Genomic DNA, 22,124 nt, shown 5'->3' on the forward strand with positions numbered 1-22,124 from the left:
TTGAACAGAACGGGCACTGGACACTGTGGGGTACTTGGGGGTAATTGGGGGGGGTTGTGGAAGGGGGCGGGGCATGCAGGTCACCTGACGGGCCGTGGGGGTCAGCTGAGGACAGGGCGCTGGTGGAACGGGAATGACGTCGAGAGGCTGCAGGAGGAGGAGAGGGGTACATCCACAACAGGCGCGGTTAGAATTTGGAGTCACCAAAGTGTTTTGTAAAAATCACAGAACACCAACAACCAACAGGGGAATTTATACCTTTTTCTACATTCTGGATTTTTGGTCACTCTTTAGCTGCTTTACATTGCGTTTTTCATTCACACAATCACTCGTGTCTCTCCTGGAGCTGAGTCAGAGTCACTCACAAACATTCAAAATTCATTTAGGCAATGGTGGATAAAGTGTCCTGTCTGAAGACACTTTATCCACCATTGAAAAGGCTTCCTATAAGACAACCACTTTTAATACCCTCTGCTGTCCTATAAGACAATAACCAACTGAAATAAAATAACTAACTAACTAACAACCACTTTAATACCTTGGACATTTAATTACTGTAAGAGGAGCCACTTTCTCAGGGGTGTCAAACTCATTTTCACCAAGGGCCACATTTTAATCATGTTTGTCACCAAAGGGCCGGTTGTAAAGTTAAGATTGCAACTGTAACTGTAATATCCGTATGTTACAAATCTGTAAAAGTCTGTATTTGATTTTTCATTTCATATTTACTCATTTTGTTTATTTTTATGTTTTTTACCTTTTTATTTTTACTGGTATTCTTGCTCTTATTCGATTTGACTAGTTTTATTGTCTTAATGAGGACTAGAAGAGTTAAGTAGAGCTTTACTTTATATTTCTATTGGATATGTTTTATCTGTATTGTGCAGCACTTGGGAAACTGTTTTGTTTATGAAATGTGCTATAGAGATAAAGTGGATTGGATTTGATTTAAAGGTTTAAGTTAAAACATTCACATTACTCCTTCAGTAACATTCATAAAATAACCGTCCTTCTGCATCAATTTTTTCTTTTCTCTGACATTTTTGGAGAAATCTGATGAGGTTTCTTGGCCTCTCTAGTGGCAAGATGCAGTCACTTCACGGGAAAAATCTGTGGTGCATTGTGGGAGATGTAGTAGCGGCACAAAGTCACAACATAATAATTATACCATTTAACCCCTTGGCGGGCCACGTGTGCTCTACCTCCTAAAATTTAATGTATTTATTTATTTGTCTTGATTCTCCCTGATAAACCGCGAACCATTTTCAGTGGCCCTCAAACACCAGTTAAGCTCTGATAAACTGAGTAACATTATATTATGGATTTTAAATACAGTTAGTACATGCGTAAAAATCCTGAAGAGAAAGACATTAAGATATTTTCAGCATTAGACAGTTAGGCAGCATTGTTAGCACTGTTGTTGACGCTGTGGTGAGCTTGAGCCGTACTCACCCAGAGGAGTGAAGCCCCGCGCAGGGCTGGTGTCACGGCTGCTCTCCCTGCTGGTGTCACGGCTACAGCCCTGGCTCATGCTGGGCCGGGGGATACGGCTCCGGGCTAGCGTGCGGTAGGAAGGGACAAGACTTTTACCACACAGGCTGGCTGTAGGGCAACAAGTGAGGCAGCCATGTCAGAGAGCGGTGATGAGGCGTCAATGGAGCAGGAGGGAGAGGACAGAGAGACAGAGGAAGACTAGAGATGGATACTTAAAACTACCTGAATGTGGCTTGAATGCAAACGGTTTAATCAGCTATTTTCAGTTCAGCTAAATTATGATGGTGCATTAACAGTGTTGGGAAGGTTACTTTTAAAATGTATTCCTCTGCAGATTACAGATTACACACCCCAAAATGTAGTTTGTAACGGAATCCATTAAATTACTTAAAGTGAGTAAAGTAATCTGAATACTTTGGATTACTTGATTTGCCGTAGAGAAGCAAAGATGAGGAAATCGTAACATAAGAAGTTTTGTCTGCTAAAAGAAAATAAAAAGCCCAGACTTTCCTTAACCGTATTAAAAAATATATTATTGATAGAAGAGGAGGAGACACGGTCCATGCAGCATGATTTAGTCCTGTTAAATTCTGTTTTAGACCTGGTTTAGACCTGGTTTTAGTCCTGGTTTAGACCTGGTTTAGACCTGGTTTAGACCTGGTTTTAGTCCTGGTTTAGACCTGGTTTTAGACCTGGTTTTAGACCTGGTTTTAGACCTGGTTTTAGACCTGGTTCAGACCTGGTTTTAGTCCCGGTTTAGTCCTGGTTTAGACCTGGTTTGTACCTGGTTTGGACCTGATTTAGTCCTGGTTTAAACCTGGTTTAGTCTTGGTGTAGACCTCATTTAGACCTGGTTTTAGTCCTGGTTTAGTCTTGGTGTAGACCTCATTTAGACCTGGTTTTAGTCCTGGTTTAGTCTTGGTTTAGTCTCGGTTTAGACCTAGTTTAGACCTGGTTTTAGACCTGGTGTGGACCTGGTTTTAGACCTGGTTCAGACCTGGTTTGGACCTGTTTTTAGACCTGGTTTAGTGTCCAGCAATGAGTGCAATTACCAGAAGAAAAAAAAAAAAAGGGATATAACCCGAAATGTGAAAACAGGAAAATACCGCTGTGTAATCCATTTACTTCAACAAAGTAACTGTAATCCAATTACCACTCACTGAAACAGTAACTGTAACTGAATACAGTTACTCATATTTTGTACTCTGATTACGTAACTCTGGTACATGTAATCTGTTACTCCCCAACACTGTGCATTAAATAGAACTAAAATTATTACTGGAGAAAGGTAAGAAAATATCAAACTATTTTAAAATTTCCAAATCCAGTTTGTAGTAAATATTTGGTTCATAACATTAACTATATATTTGGATTTGTAAATAAATTATTATACTAGGATCTCAGATGTAAACTATGTCAATCTCGTCACATGTTTGCGGCTGTTTAGAACTATTTTATATTAATTATTGTAATGTTTTTTATTATCTGTTACATTTCTGTACACTATAGTCTGTGAGTCTATTCAAATTAAATGTGTACAGTATTGACGATGAGAGAAAGTAAGAATAATTTGAGGTATATGACAAGATTAGACATGACATAAGCGTTGGTAGCAGCTGGCGGGATGAGTGCGATCACAATACATGTTAAAAAAGCCGTCTGATATTTGTTAGACACTGCAAAACATTCAGAAAAATGCATGCAGAAAAGTAGCATAAAGGACTATTGTATTATTCTATGTCATGTTTTTCGTAACGTTTGTCAACCCAAGACCAAAAGTTGTTGTCTCCAGAATACCTTGTTATGTCATATGAACATTCAGCTGTAAATTAGAGTTACAGCTTCGTTATCTCTCCATCTTGAAGTGGAGATAGTAAAGAAATAGGAGAAAAGCCACATATCTGTACCGAGGGAGTGAAGAACTGTAAGAACACTGCCGCTTAAAAATACATCTCATTGTGCTGATTGTGTAAAGTTTGTTGTTAAAATATAGGTACATCATCATAATTCAAAATGTCAGGTGTATTTGCTTCTAAAATTATTTCTGTTAATGTTATGCCTTTAAAGGTGCACTGTGTAACTTTTGCAGTGAGGTTTCTGCTATACCTTCTTATCTATAAACTTATCATCATGGAGACAAGCAGGGGACACTATCAGACCAGGTTACAGGTAAGAACTGTGGACTGGCCAGCCTGCTCACAGTGAGAAAGCAAATTCCTCAAGGTATTTTTAGCCTTAAATTCAAGATTGATGAGCTTTGGTGGCAGATCATTCATTAACAAAAGTACATAGTGCACCTTTAATGTAAGACATGGATAACTGATTTGGATAACAATGATTTGATAAATGTAAAAAAAAAAAAATATCACTATGAATTGATAGAAATAAACTCATAGAAATTGATGTTAGGCATTATATTATGTATTGTATGTACCGTATTTTTCAGACTATAAGTCACACTTTTTCATGGTCTGGATGTTTTCTGCGCCTTATACTTCGTTACAACTTATATATCAAAATTTCTACACACAGCCGTGAGAGGCTCTAGGCTTGTGTGTCAGTATCTGCTGCTCCTATTACTCCTGTACCACTGTCACTTCACTCTACTGCACATGTCTCCTGCAGAAAGAGCTGCTATCCTGTCTGTATCCATGGTATCATGCCAGTCGATCGCACCATTACTTCTGTACTGTTGAAAATTTTAAGTTTAAGTGACCTCAGTGACAACAGAAACCATCCTGTCGGGATTCAGAAAGGCCGGAATAATTCTAACTGGAACTGATGCTGAAGAAGAGGAAGCGACGCTCCGTTTACCTCGAGAGGTTGTGGAGCTGCTCAGAAGTGACACTGAAGATGAAGAATTCAATGGATTTAGTGATTTGGAGTCAGATGGAGTTTGGTAAACTTGTTCTGTTCTGTTGTTTATGTTATAGTTATCTGAAAAACTGTTCATATGCGACATTAACACTGTTGTTCTCTGTTCTGTTGTTATTACTATAATTTTCCTTTCAAGATGAAATGTCTGTTCCTGGTCCCTGATTTTACAACATAAGTTTCCTCTAAAAAGTGTGACTTTTTTTCTGCTTCATTACTTTTTGGTTGGTGCGCCTAATACTCTGGAGTGACTTATAGTCCGAAAAATACTGTATGCACCAATTTCCTTAAGGATAATAAAGTATCCACCTAATCTAATCCAATCCAAAAGGTGTAATTTATGATACTTATCCACACTACACCACAGAATGAGCATAATATTCTGTGACAGTACTATGATGGTTGCTGGAGCAGCCAAAAGGACCTCCTCATTGGGAAAGTCAGTTGGTTTCGCAGAAGATCATGACAGAGCTGTGCGTGGCCTTACCCAGTCCCATCCTGCTGGGGCTGGTCTCACGGCTGCACCCCTGACTGCGCGGGATCCGGCTGCGCTTGTCGGCCGGCGTGGAGGAGGCGGAGCCCGTGGCGCGAGGGATACGCCCGTAACTGCTCAACAGTTTGCCTGGAGAACTGGAACGGCTACCGGCTACGAGGAGAGAGAGAGAAATGGAGCAAGATAGAAAGAAAAGAAAGATAGAAAGACAGATTGAGACATAAGGAGAAGTTAAAAATTCAGAAAGGTTATATGGAAAAATTAAGGCCATGACTGCACTTTTCTTCCTCACATCAGCTCACGTAAGTTTCACATATCTGTATCGTACAAATGCTTATCAATAAATGACCTTCAATCAGTCAAGTAAATCCTGAAGTATAGTTAGATCACAAAGTAATGGTGTGAGACTTTTGATATTGTGAACACTTGCTGAAAATATTATTCAAATGTTTGTGTAACCAGGGCCTAGATTAATATAAGTATAAATAAAACTGTGTGCTGCCCAAAGCTGTGAGGTGCTCCCATCACGGTCCCACATTTTGCTTTTACAGTGAATCAGCATGAAATCCCATTGAAACAAACACAAACCACATTGACAAATGATGAATGATGAAACATAAGACAACAGCAGACAAGATGGTGCCTGGACAGCCAATGAATATCTGAGACAAACCCTTCAACAAAACACCACATTTAAAGCTGCACTGTACAACTTTTCAAAGTACGCCACCTACTTGTCTCCATGGAGATAAATTTGCTTTGCCTGGAATGTTCCACTGTGTTATGGGATTAAATGTATATAGCATATTTCATTACAGTTGGGATATTACTCAAAAATACCTTGAAAATCCCGCTGTGAATGAGGTCTCCTCAGATCTACTCACATGGTTGTCTCAATGGCCATATGGGTGTAAGGTAAAGCTTAAGGCAGGGGTCTCCAACCTGTACCTCGGGAGCTGCAAGTAGCTCGCCAAGGGATTTCATATTGTGCTGAATAACTACAATCTGCTTATTTACCATTGTAGTTCTGCACTAATGACTGGATAATGGTTTATGTTTTATAAGCTTCCCCATCTAAGGCTCGCCATGACTCTTATACTTTCTCAATTTCTTGTGACTGCTAAACTTAGGAGTTCTCCAGCATTTTTTTTTTGTAAAGGTAGCTCAGGTTGGAGACCCCTGGCTTAAGGTATACCTTATAGTCTCTATAGAGAAATTTGTCCTCTGCATTTGACAAATCCGTCCATGTCACTGGTAGGAGTGTGCAAAAAATATCGAAATATCAATATATCGTATTGTTTAATGTGATGATACAGTATCGATATCATGGGCTGCTGTATCGATACATTGCCAAGAGTATTTTTTGGTATATTTTACAAAATTATTTTGTTAAAATATGTATCATATCCAGGCCTGTGTATCGAGGTATGTACTGTATCGGAAAGTTCTTAATGATACTCAGCCTTAGTCACTGAGGAAACCTGTCATGATGAGTGAGTGACTCAGTACAGCAACTGGGGACCCATTTGTAGATCTTGGTCTGTTAAGCTTTTTACTTGTACAGGGACAATGCACAATGATACATTTACACTAGTAATACCCTGAGCAGGCTGAGGGAAATATTTTAAATACTGAAAATACTAATATTTACTAGTATATATACAAGTTAACCTTTTATAATTAAAACAGATATTACCTCTTGAGCTAGTTTTGGTCAGGAACTACTTTAGTTGGAGGATTTGACATTTTGTGCATGTTTTGAGTTGATGGGGGAATCCAGAGTGCCCAGAAGAAACAGAAAAACCTGTTACTTCTGGGCATCCCGGGAGACAAATCTGGAACCTTCTTGCTGTGAGGCATGAGTCTTAACCACTTAACCACTGTGCTGCCTCAATACCATACTGTGGAACATTCTCAGCAAAGCAATACTAATCTCCTTGGACAGTAGTAGATTGCTTATACACCACCAGAAAAGTCACAATGCACCTTTAACCAAACACAAAATGGATATCCAACAAATAAGAGTAAATGACATGGGGAGTACAGTGTGGGAAAGTGCCGCTAAAATGTTGTAAATAACATTAAAAAAAACACCAAAACGTGGCCGTGCAAAGCTCTCCTTGTGGGCTAGAGGGTGATGAAGGTGATGAGGGCGATGGGGCCTTACCACTGATGGGATTGGCTGATCTGGATCCTGAATGGTAGAGGCAGTAGGCAGGACAGGTGGAAAATATGAGACACAGGGTTATGTAAATGTAGTAGCATGCACTGAGCGCCTGTGAACGCCTTTCGCTGTAGTATAAATATTGTTTGTATCATTAGTACAAGAGTTGAGACGAGTCACAGGTGGTCAGTGTCACTAACTAAGATTCAGTTCAAACATGGCATTACAAAAGTCAATGATGGACAGCTGAGGATAAAACAGTGAGTCTACTACTACTACTACTGCTACTATTACTATTACTACTACTATTGTTACTACCAGCACTACTACTGCTGCTATTGCAACTGATACTGCCATATTACTGCTACTCCTACTACAATTGTTCCTACTGGCTGTACTGCTATTACCACTCATTCTTCTAATTGTTTGTGTACCCCTACTGCTACTGCTGCTGCTACTTCGACTACTGCTACTACAATAGTTACTACTACACCAACTACTGCAAATACTACCCCTACTGTTGCTATTACTGAAACTACTACTTCTACAGTTGTTACTTCAGCTTCAACTGCAACAACCGCCTCCCTCTCTCTACTGCCCTGGCTGTACTACTACAACTACTGCTTCCACTGTTCATACTACTACTCCTCTACTGCCTCTACTGCTTTAAGTACCGTATTTTTCGGATTATAAGGCGCACTTAAAATCCTTTAATTTTCTCAAAAATCAGCAGTGCGCTTTATAATCCAGTGCACCTTATGTATATTAATTCTGGTTGTGTTTACTGACCTTGAACTGATTTTATGTGGTACACGGCGCTCAAAAATCTGTCAAAATGTTTTAGTACAACTTTGGTAAACTACGAAGCCACACCCCTTGATGGACTATCAGAGAATTACGGCTACTGTAGTCAGGAGCCTCGTGGAGTAAGTCTGACAGAAGCTGACCGCATCAGTGCACGAGTAGAGAGCTGTTTTTTTTCAGCGCTTATAGTTTATGCAAATGAACCATGTGGTTTTAAGTTTCATTTCTGTAAAATGTAAACAAATGTGCGCAAAGCTGCATTAAACACATTATTACTCAATGTATATTTGAGTCCTCCTCGTAGGAAGTAAAAAAAACTTAAATTATCCACCCACATTCACTAAGACAGGGAGGCAACACCCGGCAAATTACACCACGATCTGCCAATGGATCGTGGATGCCTGGGCTAAGGGATCAGTCTCAAGTGTCGTCCGTTTGTTTCGCTTAATGCGCCTTATAATCCAGTGCCCCTTATGTATGAAAATAGACGAGAGAATTCAACATTATTGATATTGCGCCTTATAATCCGATGCGCCTTATAGTCCAAAAAATACGGTACTACAACAATTGCGTTACTACTGTTTTTTACTACTACAACTACTAGTGTTGTTACTACTACTTCTACTACTTAATTGTTGATAAACTACATGTACTATAGCTTAAAGTGAATTTGCCAACAGTTAAAATACGGAGTTTTAAAGCCAAGTCTGAACAGAATCTACCACAAGAACTACACATGCAGGTAAGAACAACTACATGAAGTCTGTGACAGTTTCTTAGCAACTTGTTTAGTTTAATTTCATTTTAATTACTTCTTTTTTGTGCTAAGAAAAATCACACAAACATGAAAATCTAGTATGACCTCTGAAATTACTCGATCATACTTAGACATGTATGAAATATGGAGAAAAAAAAACATTGTCATTTGTTTATTACTGTGATGTCGGTGGATTCTGAGTACATACGCTGAGATTGGGAGACCACTTTCGCTCGACTGCGCCCCCTGCTGTCCACCACCGACGGACTAGCTGCGCCCACACTGCCAGAGCTGGTTCTCCTGGTGCGAACCCGACCTACAGGGACATAATAATCACAAAAATGTTAAAAATAAGTAATGATTTCAGTGGGGCCTTAACATATCTGTGAATGAAGAAATATCTGGGGAGATAGAATGATCCAGATGAGGAGATAGAGCTCCTGAAAAACAGAGGGGGAACAGACAGCTGGGGTCAATAGTATCTGCCAAAAATGTGCTTATATGGTAGAGTATGGTGAATTCAGATTGTAATATTTTTGTTATATGTTTTAATATTTTGTATATTATTTATTTTACATTGTTAAATATGGCTAGTACTCACCATGCACATTGTAATGAATGGCAAACTACTATGTCCGACCCAGTTTAGAAGAAAGACAAACAAACAATAAATGTCATATATATTCATAATGTAGTATGTGTTCCCATTCTATTTTATACCTGGAGTTTCCAAAACAGACTCATGGAGACACTGAGCTTCAAGATGATTTCAAGGGCACTATATTTAATCTATATATTTAAAATTTATTAGGACAGTATGTTTCATTTCTGTTATTGAGGTCACTTGAAATTATTATAGGTGTTAATTCAAGTGCAGTGTGTGTTGTAATCTTGGTGGTCCTGGCCTGAAAGGTTTGAGAATTACAGTCATAAACAACCAAAATCTTTTTTAATGAATTGGTAAAATACAGGGGTGTCAAACTCAAATCCACAGAGGGCTAGAGGGCCAAAATTAAAAGCTGGCACTAAGCCATGGGCCAAACTAAATATTTATTGAAAAATGTCAACATCTGCACGTTTTCTCTTTCAAGATATGCTTATTAATCTTATTAAAATAAATGATAGTTTTGCTTAAACATTGAATCCAGAACAAGCATAACATAAAATAATGACAACATTTTGAATAAATAATGTCTCTGTAGCCAGCGGGCCAGCTCTAATACATATTTGATATGCTCTCACGAGCCAAATCATATCACAGGCAAAATTTGGCCCCCGGGCCTGAGTTTGACATGCACTAATGGGGATCCTATCAATAAACAATAAACTAAAAAAATAAATAAATAAATCAGAGGTAATTGGTGTTGTACAGCAGTGTTTCCAAACCAGACGTATGGAATTACTTCAGGTTAAAAGAAGTTAGCAAAAATAAAAATGTTCTTTGCAGTAAGTTTTAATTTTAAGAACTGTATGTTGGGGAAATCTGAGTATATAATGAGTATAATTAACAAGATACTAGAAAATAGATTTATACCATCTATCTATACTTTGAAAATATTATTCAGAGAGCAAAACTAAATTTAGGGGCACTAGAGAAAAAGAACCAGTGATGTACAGACTGGAAATGACATGGAGTGTCAAAAACACATTCTATTTAAAGGTGCATTGTGTAATTTAATAAAAATGCTTTTCTCCATGGAGATGTTATTGATTTGTCTGGAATGTTTCACAGTGTGATATTAAACATTTCTATCTTCATGGAGACCAAACCAGACCAATTTACAGGTCAGATCTGTAGAGCAGCGACCCCACTCACACTCAGAATGGTGTTTTTTTGTTTAGTTTTTTTTTTATTTTGAGGCAATTTTTTGAGCTATAAAACCACCTATAATTTAATAAATGTGAGGCAGCTGTTTAATGCCATACTGTGGATCATTCCAGGCAGAGAAATGACACATCCATAGAAAGAAGCAGTTGACAAACAGTTGTCAGAATAATTTTATTATCCCATATTTGCTAAATACTTGTGTGATATTCTATGCCTATGAGTTAACCATTTATGTAACTACAATTCTTTGATTTATAATGTACCAATCACTTGTATGAAAATGAATAACCTCTTTGTGTTAGGCAGACCTAACAACAGTCCATGAGAAAAGTTACACAATGGACCTTTAATGTTGTACAAATATTATCAACCATAAAAAGAGTCATTTGGGTTCACGTCTGACGTCTCATAAACCGGTTACTCAACACACTAAGATATTTGCTCTCACAGATAAGATTCGTACAGAGAGTTAAAAATAAGTGCCCTCTGACACTTACAATCAGGCTCATTCATAAAACAGACTTTTACAACTCTGTGAACGCTTTAACAAGTCTGTAAACAGCAGCGCTTATGACAAAAGCAGCGGTGAAACTCAGGAGATCAAATCAGGGCAATTATTTCAAGAAGTCCCTATAGAACTTCTCGTGGTTGTGTGGGGTTTTCAGTTGGAGAAGTTCTTGTATTATAAAGAAAAAGTCTATCCTTGCATTAGAAACACTGCATTTTTCAAGCATTCAGTTCAATGGACTGGACAAAACTACTGAATCAATTAGTATCAGGTGATCAGACTCATATCCTGATGTTTTTTTTAATCAATTTTTGAGAATTATCTGTTAAATTAATTATAATGTAGCTTCATAAAATTAGAACAAGAAAACAAAACATGTGGCTCATGGTTCAAACATCTTTCTACATTCCTTGTTCATTTCTTGTTTTAAAAGTGCACTTGGTAATATTTCATTGGCTCGTCTCCATAGAGATGTTATTACTTTACCCAGAATATTCGACAGAATGGCATTACACCTATTAATCTCCATGATGACCAGCAGCTCGCAGTGAGGGTGCACGTTATTCAAGATGTTTCTTTAGTAATAATAACACCTGTAATTTCACAACTGCAAGATGGAGGAGTTTAATGCCACAGAGAGGAACATTCTTGACAAATGGAATAACATCTTCATGGAGACAAACATGAGGCACATAATCCACCAGAAAAGTTGCAGTGCACTTTAAATATAGAAGCCTAAAACAAATGTATTATATATTATATTTAAAAATAATAATACAACATTTCACTGCAACTGCTCACGTCCGAGCTTGAAACGTATTATTATCCCTCATCTTATGAAAATGCTACCACTTTAATTTTTGAAATTTGCATTTGATTTTATGTTATGATTTCTCTTTTGTTACAACCTTAGGGACATTAAAGTTTGTTAAATCAAGTATTTGTTCGATATTGGCCACGATTACCAAACCCATAGGCAGTGAGTAAGGTGCCACAGTAATACAAGTGACTGAAATTGTCATTTAAACCACTAAAGTGTCCAAACACAATGAAAACACTTCATATTTACACGTCACAGTGGGCGTAGCTGTCTTCTAACTCTAACTCTCAACTTTTTCTGCCACCAACATCAGAGTCGCACTGTCCCAGGAAAAGGGGTCACACAACTTCCTCGGAAAACCAATATGGAAGGATAATCTATTATATTTGTAGGCCTGGGCTTTTATACAACTTTACTTAAAGGCCCTGTATTCAGAAAGTGTGCTGTTACCATGCTAGTTTTTGTTATCTTCAGTGTGATTGCAAAACTCTGCTCTGGCTTCTGAAAGTTGTGAAAAGTGCTTATAAACTCATCACGTTGTACAGAATGTGCAGAATGTAAAAGGTAAGTGAGAAATAACTTTGAACCACTACTGAACTACTTCTGTTTTTCACATTAAGTAAAAATCAGGTACAGGACCTTTTGAACCTCAAACAAGTATGGCACCATTTTTTATGTACTAGCAGTCAAAAGTTTGGACACACCTCCTCATTCATTAAATGTTTTTTTTTTTAAATGTATGGGTCAAGAAATGCCAAAAGTGAAAGAAATATTTTTTGTTTGCCAAGTTATACATGGGTCCATTCATACTGATGCCTCCAGAGTAGGGATGAGCATGATTAATCGATTAATCGATAATTGATCATTAAGAATTTCATCGATTACGTTAATTTTAATCGACAAACCGAATGTAGGTTGCTGTGCATAGTGTAGTGTGACCAAACAGGGGTTCGTACATGTGTCTCTGCACTCAGAAGGAGCGAGCAAACACAAACATTCGGTCAGTCTGCAGCGTACTGAAGCACAAATGCGTATTTAACGATGAGTTGTACAAGAAATTCCACACTTTCCGTTCCGGTCGGGACAAGTGTGAGTCCATGTGCACAGTGTACAAAGCAGGAACATATGTTTCGGTGTCCAGTGGGAAAAAGTTTTACCAGGTGAGAGTCGCTCAATGTCGATGACGAGTCCCCACCTCCCTCCCCCGTACGGTGTCCTGGTTTTGACAAACGCAAATATGGTCACACTAACCTGTATTCCACTGAGTCATGTCTTTTAATCCAACAGAAATTGCCTCAGCGCACAAGAGCTGTAGTTTTATCTTCGCTGAGTTTATGCAAATTAGCGATGCGGTTTTAAGTTTTGTTTCTGTGAGAGTTGCGCAAAACTGAATTAAACACATTATAATGTCAAACGGATTGATGTGGCTCTAGAGTCGTTACGGTTTATATGTCGTAAAGTTGAATTTATTTATGCAGATTAGTAGTGCAGATAGTAATAATAATGATGATCATTTTAATATAAAAACGATTAATCGATAATCGATCGTTAATTCTTCCGACGATCGATTAAGAAAATTTCATCAAATGCCCATCCCTACTCCAGAGAGAGTCTAAAATGCAAATAACCAAGGAAATAAGGAAGAAGCATCAGCGTAAAAGTGTGTTCAAACTATTAACTGGTAGTGCACGCTCCACTTTCCTGTAACAACAAACACCAGATCTACACACAGCCCTAGAGAATGAAGAATGGACATTAGGGTTACAGCCCATGCAGAGAAAGTCCATGCAGAAGTCCACAGAAGCCACTGGGACTCGAGAAGAAAAACAAGACTTCGGAAAGAACAACATATGAGACAGACATAGGGAGATGTACAGTAGACCAGTCCAGCCTTACCATCCGCTTTACCGGGAGTGCCATCTGGTGGTATAAAAGAGGCGGTGCAGCAGTGAGGGGGAAGCAGAGGTGCAGAGGAACAAATTAGTAGTAATAATTGGGTAAAACCAGGAGAGGAGGACGAGGGGGCTGCATCGTTATTAGTGAAAGAAAGTGTTCAGCCATTGGACGAGAATGAAAAAAGAGGAGAAGGGGAGGGGCTTGTTGGTATTTTTGGCACATTAGAAACAGAAATTTGTCAATACACACATCTAATATCGAGATTTGAGTTTCTTTGTCCAGTTCCTGGTAAAAGCCATTGAGAAAATTGTGTAATTTTTGGCCCATATGCAGCTCTTTAATCTTTTTAATCCAGCCTGCCGAACTTGAATAATAGTAATAATAATTTTCAGTGTTTTAAAAGTCGTTTCAATAAATAGTTGAAACCGTGGGATTTGAAAGACAGATATTTTGTTGTTAACGCTTTGTAATGATTTTCGATTATGGGATATTTAAATAATTATTACTTATTTTTTTCTCTTATGAGGTGGATTACTAAAAATCTCCATCCATTTGCCCCTGGTCCGGCCCTTACGTGAAATTTTAGAACTCTTTGTGGCCCACGAGTCAGAAAGTTTGCCCACCCCTGCATTAGACAGTTCGCAAAAAACCCGGAAGTGCGAGTTCGGGCACCAGCCAATCAGCGAAGAGTCATACATTCTGTGTTGGCAACGATGCCCGAGTTCGAGGATTTAAAGCCGGAACAAAGAGAAGGTTTGATGAATTTTATCAAGGGGAAAGACGATATTGCCCTTCTTCCTACGGGATTTGGGAAAAGCTTAATATACCAGTTAGCCTCAAATAGCAGCGATTGGTTAAATAAATAAAAAATACCGCCTACCGTCGACTGAATGAATTCTAACGCTGCGAGGTCAGACACATTTGACATTTTCACTGTTTTGATGATTAAAATGCGTGTTTTTATATTAACTTTACATAAGAAGTGGTTTAACAAAAACTTTTAGTATCACAGCCATGAGTTAGGCTTTATTTTTTATTGAACCGTATCGAATCGTTTTGAAATATATCGTATCGAATAGAAAGCTCACTGTATCAATATATGTATCGTATCTTATCGGCAACTTCTTACTGATACCCAGCCCTAATTGTATCGTCAAAGGTCTCACAATAATATCATGGACCATCACAATATATTGACTCTTCACTTAAATTAAAGAGTTATGGTGCAGCAATAGCTTAAAAAAATAGACGGAACTACATAGACCATGATCCTTTGCTCTGTTTCGCTGCAGACTACATGAAGAAAAACAGTTCTAAGCACTTTTAAATCAATCTTAGTTCTTTAGATTAAATCTTGTCAAGGCATTTTAAGAGAAAAAAGTAGTGTATTCACAGTTTTGTCAGCCTCCACAAAATATCGCAATAAATATCATACCGTGAGATGCATATCGTGAAAATATCGTACAGAGAGATTTGATATTGTTACATCCCTACTGAAAACACTATTGCTGTCCAAACTAAGACTAAAAAGATAAATATAATCTTCTTTCTTGCCTCCATTTCGAACAGAATTAAAACAATTGTCGCTAAATTTAGGGAATAACTCTGTCTTTCTTTTTTGTATATTATATATTAATTGAATTTATCTATTACTACTACTATTACTATTATCATTCTTATTCATTTAATCCTTATTATTTATTTATTTATTTATTATTTATTATTATTATTATTATTATTATTATTATTATTATTTTATTTATTTTTTTTTTTTTTTTGTATATTCGGCCAGTGGGTAGTGGGGATGGGTGTGTCCTTTTGTGGGAAAAAACAAAAAAAATGTATCTCTGGCTGACTTTTTAAATTATTATCCCTTCCAAATGCTACAGGACAGGTTTCAAGTCTTTCCTCTGCATTACCTAAAGAGGCGTAGGAGCCCGGAGGTAGAGCGGAGGCGGAGCTGAATGCCGAGGGGGCGGGGACAGTGGTCAGGCGAGATTTGGCGGTGGTCGCTGCGTTCACGTCGATGTCACTGCGGGAGCGCTGGAGCGAGCCGGACTGAGAGGGCACCCGCGAGCTCACCAGTTTACCTGAAAACAGAAGAAGGACAGTTAGAGCAGAGCAATAGCACCATCTAGTGAGGAAAGGTGGAATTAGCAGCAGGTGAACTGTACTGCATGTCCAAAAAAAAAAAAAAAAAAAGTCGCCACCTGGATTTAACTAAGCAAATAAGTATGAGCCTCCTGTTAGATAATTACTGCATAGGCAATTATCTTTCAGCTGGCAACAAGTTATGTAACCCCAACTGGTGCAATGAGTTCTCATTTCTTAAACAACCAAGTCAAAAGACACATCCTGTGGCTGTGAAAAAGATGTTAGTCTGTTTAAGAAGGGTCAAGTCATTGGCATGCATCAAGCAGAGAAACCATCTAAGGAGATTGCAGAAACTAGTAAAATTGGGTTATTGGGTTATTGTCCATCATATTATTAAAAACTGTAAGGATAGTAGGGACCCAGCGTCTTTGAGGAAGAAATAGAAGAGAAATAGAAGAGAAAGCTTTTATTGTCATTTTAATAGCATAATGAAATTCAGAGCTGCTCCGTCGAAGTGCAAGAATTAATAAAAATGAGAACTGTTAATTTGTTTTATTCAAGTATGGTGACAGCTTTGAGGAAGAAGCTGTCCCTGAGTCTGTTGGTCCTAATTGGAATTGACCTGAAGCGTCTGCCAGAAGGAAACAGGTGGCCAGACCCATCTTCACCCATCATGCTCAAAGAATGAGGTCAGCTGACTACCTGAACATACTGAATGACCAGTGGATTTTTTTCTTCCCTGGTGGCACGAGCATATTCCAAGATGACAATGCCAGGATTCATCGAGCTCAAATTGTGAAAGAGTGGTTCAGGGATGAGACAACATTTTCACACATGGATTGGCCACCACAGAGTCCAGACCTTAACCCCACTGAGAATCTTTAGGAAGTGGTCAGACTCGACCATCATCAATGCAAGATCTTGGTGAAAAATGTAATCAACAATGGATGGAAAAAAATCTTGTGACACTGCAGAAGCTTATCAAAACAATGACACAGTGAATGCGTACATAATCAAAGCTAAAGGCGGGCCAAAGAAATATTAGAGTGTGTGACTTTTTTATTACCTCCGCCAAGGAGGTTATGTTTTTGCCGGCGTTTGTCTGTTTGTTTGTTTGTTTGTTTGTCTGTTTGTCTGTTAGCAACATAACTCAAAAAGTTATGGACCGATTTTGATGAAATTTTCAGGATTTGTTGGAAATGTGAAAAGGAAGAACTGATTTCATTTTGGGGGTGATCTGGAAGAAATCCTGGATTCTGGATCACTTTGAAATTTTAGTTAACATTGTGGTAAATGGGGCCAAAAATTTTGTTTCTCAATATCTCGGTTAATTATTGACCAAACCCCATGAAATTTGACTCAGGGATGGACAATGGGATCCTCTTTCATATTCCAAATTGAAAGATACGAGACAAATATTTATGGAAAACACAATTAATATGAGGGGGACTGTAGTCCTTGGCGGAGGTCTGCGCTCTCTGAGTGCTTTTCTAGTTGGTGGTGACTTTTTTTTGGGCTGGACAGTGTAACTACCTAATTGACAATTTAAATAGGGACATGACAGTAGTAAATTCTATACTAAACTGTACTATTATTACACTACTATAATAGATATTTACAGTACATTGAATTCTAAACTCTTGTGTCTACTTAGTTCCCTTTTTTTTGTCAATATATGCCCTACATGACCATAATTTTAGAGAAAATCTAGCATTTCTACAATACAGATTTTCCCACAATATACAAAAATATGTATTTAAATATGGGGTTATATTTATTTATTATTATTATTATTATTTATTATGATTTATTATTATTATTATTATTATTTATTATTTTATTATTATTATTATTATTATTATTAATTGTATTGCTATATACACCGCTAAAATAAAATGAAAAGTGAATTCTAATAAGTGACTTACTTCTGGTCATGCTCCCTCCAATGACACTTTTCACAGAAAGTGGGCGACTGGAAAAGAAAACAACAAAAGATAAAGTCAGTCAAAGCTATAAAAAGGACAGGATCAGATTTTTTACCAACAAAAACAGCAAAACAACAACAACAACCAGCTTTACTCCCTGTTTTGTGGACGATTAAAATGCAGAAAGCACATAGAGGTCTTTTTTTTTTTTACTATAAAAATTCATAATTTCCCTCAGGATCAGTAAAATATCTGTCTATCTATCCAATACTCAGGCAAAACAAATTTTACTTTATTATATAGAGCAAAAATGAGTACAGTACCTTTAACAATGCACCAGTCAAGACTAATAGTAGTGTAAGTATGTTGTAATGTTTGGTATGTTTCCTGGATGAGAGCAGCTGATTGATTGAGTCTGAGTCATTAAACACTGCTCCTTAATGGGATCTGTGCAAACGTGGCCTCACCAAACCACAATAATCCTGCATGTTTATCCTTTTATATCCAACAAGCCTCGTGCATTAGCAGCTTTTACGGTCATTTACTGCAACGGAAACGATAAAGCTGAGATGGTAACTAAAAGTCGATAAAAGAAACACACACAAAAATAAAAAAGTACAAATTATGTGAGTTTTAGGTTATCTCAGTGTTGAATAAGTAAAAGATTTGCAATTTAATCTATTTTTTAAAGGGTCAGATTCAAAATACAATATTTAAAATAATATAAATCTACTTTCCTTAATCTGTTCACTACTTTTTTGGATTTGGCATCTAAATTGTGGAAATCTTAAAAACTACATTAACTCCATTCAGAAAAGAGGAAAGAAAACACTTAAATCAAATAACAAAATCAATTTCCAGTTATGCCAATACATGTACTTGAGCTGGTTTTATAAGTTAAACACATATTAACATAAAATCGTTAAATAATAATTAACACAATGAGATAAACAGTATGTAACTTTTGGGAGGTGGCACGTCCATATTTTCGAAGATTCTCCATGGAAATTTCATTCTATTTCTTTAGCTAAACATTACATAATGTGGCTTTAACTAAACTTACCTCGCACATATTTTTTCTTATCGAGTAATTGCACTAATTTTGAAACGTTGTGATTCTTACTTGAGGCTCTCCTGTGAGGAAGAGGAGGAGCGGTCAGACTGAGGCAGAGACACGATGCTGTCTGAGCTCTTGAGGTGGGACTGCAGAGCCTTCTGATACGTCGACTCCAACGCCTGGAACAGGTGCTCTGCCTCTCGGCTGTAGTGTCCATGAAAGCCCCAGTAACATCTGGAACAACACCAAAAACGTATTATTTGAACTACTATTTTAGATAACTATTTACTTGTTTATTTTATTATTTAAGTTTGATTTTACCATGATCCAAATGTGGGGTATAACTTCTGTCACATTTGCACAGTTAAATTAAATTAAATGAAACAAAATTGTACTTTTAAGAGTAGTTTTCAGATTTCTAATTAATATTTTGGTGAAGAAACCTACTGGAAGAAGCTGAAACATGTAAAAGCAGATAAAACAAAGCTGCCTGACAAAAATAATTCTTACTTAGCACTAACATTTTATTACAAAACCTATGCTCATTATTGAAACTGACACACCATACTTTCAGATAAGATTAGATCATCATGGTATGAACCTCACAGTACGATATTTATTGTGATATCATGGGAAAGCTCACAATATGGTGGGGTGTCTCACGATTAGGGATGTAACAATATCCAAATCTCTCCGTACAATGTTTACATGATATACATCTCACAGTACGATATTTATTGCAATGTTTTATGGAGGTTAATATGCAACTTTTTCCTCTTAAAATGCCTGGACAAGACTTAATCCAAAGAACTAAGACTTAAAAGTGCTTAGAACCATTTGTCTGTCTGTCTTTTTTTAGCTATTGCTGCACCGTAACTCTTAATTTAAGCAAAGAGTCTTGTAATTCGATATACTGTGATGGTCCACGATATTATTATGAGAACTTTGACGATACGATATCACGATTTTTCGGTTATTGTTATATCCCTAGATAAGATATTCTTTTTTTTATACTTTTGGAGCCCTACTTTTCCAAACAACAAGGATATGTATTTAATAATTTGTCTGATGATCACCTGTACATTAATGCTGAATCATAAATCAGATATTACATACGAGTTGCTCTATGTAATACTTGAAAAGTGTTTTTATCAAATATGTTTTTAATCTTACTTGGACATTACTTCAGGTCAGGTCCATACGTGATACAAATATTTGAGTATTAATATTTTTAAGTGGTGTTGCTCTTGAAGACAATGCTACTGTATTTACGACGCAGGGCTTGAAAAAAACATTTTAAAGGGTCTGTTTTCGCAAAAGTTACAGTAGTTGTGATGGTTTTGTGTATAAATAGTAAATAAACATACTTCTGGCACTAGCCTACAAAATTAATCTTGACAGGGATCAAATATATATAATAAAAATACTGCTTTTTAAGAGTTTACATTACATTTTTTACAACATCAAGATGAGGAAAACAATGAAAATCTACAGCAATTAATTGGCAAATGTTGCTGTCAAACCGTCAAACTCTGCAAACTACCCTTGTAATATCATATTTTTTTGTGTATTTCAGTATTTTAGAGCATAAAAAATTACACTTACTTCCTTGCGATGGACCTAGCTTCAGAGTCTGCGTCATGGATTCCTTTCTTGATGGTCTCTGTCAGCACGGCCACATGTCTGGGGTAGTAAGGGAACATCATCAGCTCATCTGGTCCTATCTCTTTTCTCTATGGGAAAAGACTAAAACTACCCACAGTGTCTCTCCTGCTCCATATAAAGCCTCATATGTGGTTGTCATGGAGATGCTGGGTCAGTTCATGATTGGACGATTCGATAATGAGGATTTTTTTTTTAAGATTAATTTATTTTCTGGGCATCATCACCTACTCACCCAGCCAGTTCTCACAGCTAACTTAAATATTCTATAACTTAAATGTCAATACATCTCGAAAGGGCAACATTATATAGGGGTTCTGGGCATCTAGTGTGTAGTTAAAGGATCTATATTGCGCAAAATTGGCTCCTGTGAGCTTTAAGTCATGGTATAATGTTGTTGCCTCCTCAAAAACAGACCTGGAGTTGTGTTTTGTTTCATACACACATGTTTGAGTAACCATTTATTATTAGTCTGTCTACATCTCCAAATATAGTTTTCAAGTCAGCAACTACTTTTTATTTTTTTGTTTAATATATAGTATATTATTTAGTATGGAGTTTAAAAACACAGTGGAGCACATCCTGCATTACGACATGTGTTTTTTTTTGTTTGAGAGAATAAGTCATCTTAAATATGCAGGATAATTTTGTGTTAAACATGTCTGAATGAAACAAAACACAACTCCAGGTATGTTTTGATGAGGAATCATTATAACATATATCAGAAAATAGCATAACGGACCTTTAATGGTTGATCACTACGACAGTGTTTTGGTAAAGTATTTTTCTTACCTTTCTAGTGTGTTTGTGTGCCATTCTTGTAACATAAGGTCTAGGAACTCATAACAGCGTCTGAAAAGAAATCACAAAGACAAGTTATAAATTTGAGCAGATTATAAGAAGCAGCTCTCAATTCTATGATTTAACATTTATGGTTAAAAAAATAAGATTAATTATTATTATTCAAGAACTATTTTGAAGAAAGTACACCCAGGACCTATTAGTGATTAAATGGAAGAGCTAATCACTGTACAATATGCAATTTTTGGCAGTTGCATGTAGATATTTAACTTACATTTTTATAAAGCGTTTACATTGTTTTTCTAGTCTATAATTGCATTCACACATGTCCCCGTTATGTCCTGTTTTAGTCTTGGTTTAAGCCCAGTTTGGCTTTGTCCTAGTCCAGGTTTAGTCCCAGTTTTACCATGTGTGACAATGTAAACATACACTTTAAATTGATATCATAATGTCATAGTAGACTTAGACAAACTTTATTGATCCACAAGGGAAATTATTTGAATGTTACATTGGTCTATACCGGCTGAAAGTTGTATTTTCTTACCTTCTAACAGCGACTGATTTGGAGGTGCAGTTACTGGTGATGATGGGAATGAGACGAGGGTAATGTGTATGCTGAAAAAAAATAAAAAAATGCAAGAAATATTAACAAACTCGAAGTATTGCTTTGCGATACTAATAGGCCCTTCGTCCGCTTCTGGAGCTCAGGCCTAAATATAGACCACAGTTTGTCAAAAGAATTTATTTAAACATATCTATTTGGTTTCATCTAAGTATCCACTCCACTTTATTTATATAGAAAATTTCATAAACAAAACACTTTCAAAAGTACTGCACAATACAGATAAAAAAAACTATGCATGTATTCATTTATATAATATCATAATTGTAGTTTTATATTTATTTTTTACACTGTGGCATTTTAAATTGTGTGAAGATATTTTGTT

The 22,124-nt window shown here is 36.9% G+C and overlaps 1 protein-coding gene across 1 annotated transcript in view; it reads right to left on the reverse strand.

Annotated features, from left to right (window-relative positions):
• clasp1a (cytoplasmic linker associated protein 1a) overlaps positions 1 to 22,124 on the reverse strand; it is a 168,387-nt gene that overhangs the window by 48,017 nt on the left and 98,246 nt on the right. The window contains 9 exon segments of the mRNA XM_055152935.1: positions 1,453 to 1,557; positions 4,856 to 5,014; positions 8,795 to 8,902; positions 15,558 to 15,728; positions 17,658 to 17,704; positions 18,781 to 18,948; positions 20,320 to 20,397; positions 21,169 to 21,228; positions 21,722 to 21,792. Coding sequence (XP_055008910.1) covers positions 1,453 to 1,557; positions 4,856 to 5,014; positions 8,795 to 8,902; positions 15,558 to 15,728; positions 17,658 to 17,704; positions 18,781 to 18,948; positions 20,320 to 20,397; positions 21,169 to 21,228; positions 21,722 to 21,792 — 967 coding nt within the window.

The sequence above is a fragment of the Boleophthalmus pectinirostris genome, unplaced genomic scaffold (genome assembly GCF_026225935.1).
Source record: "Boleophthalmus pectinirostris isolate CB_2022bp ecotype Guang Dong unplaced genomic scaffold, ASM2622593v1 HiC_scaffold_1, whole genome shotgun sequence".
Taxonomy (NCBI): domain Eukaryota; kingdom Metazoa; phylum Chordata; class Actinopteri; order Gobiiformes; family Gobiidae; genus Boleophthalmus; species Boleophthalmus pectinirostris.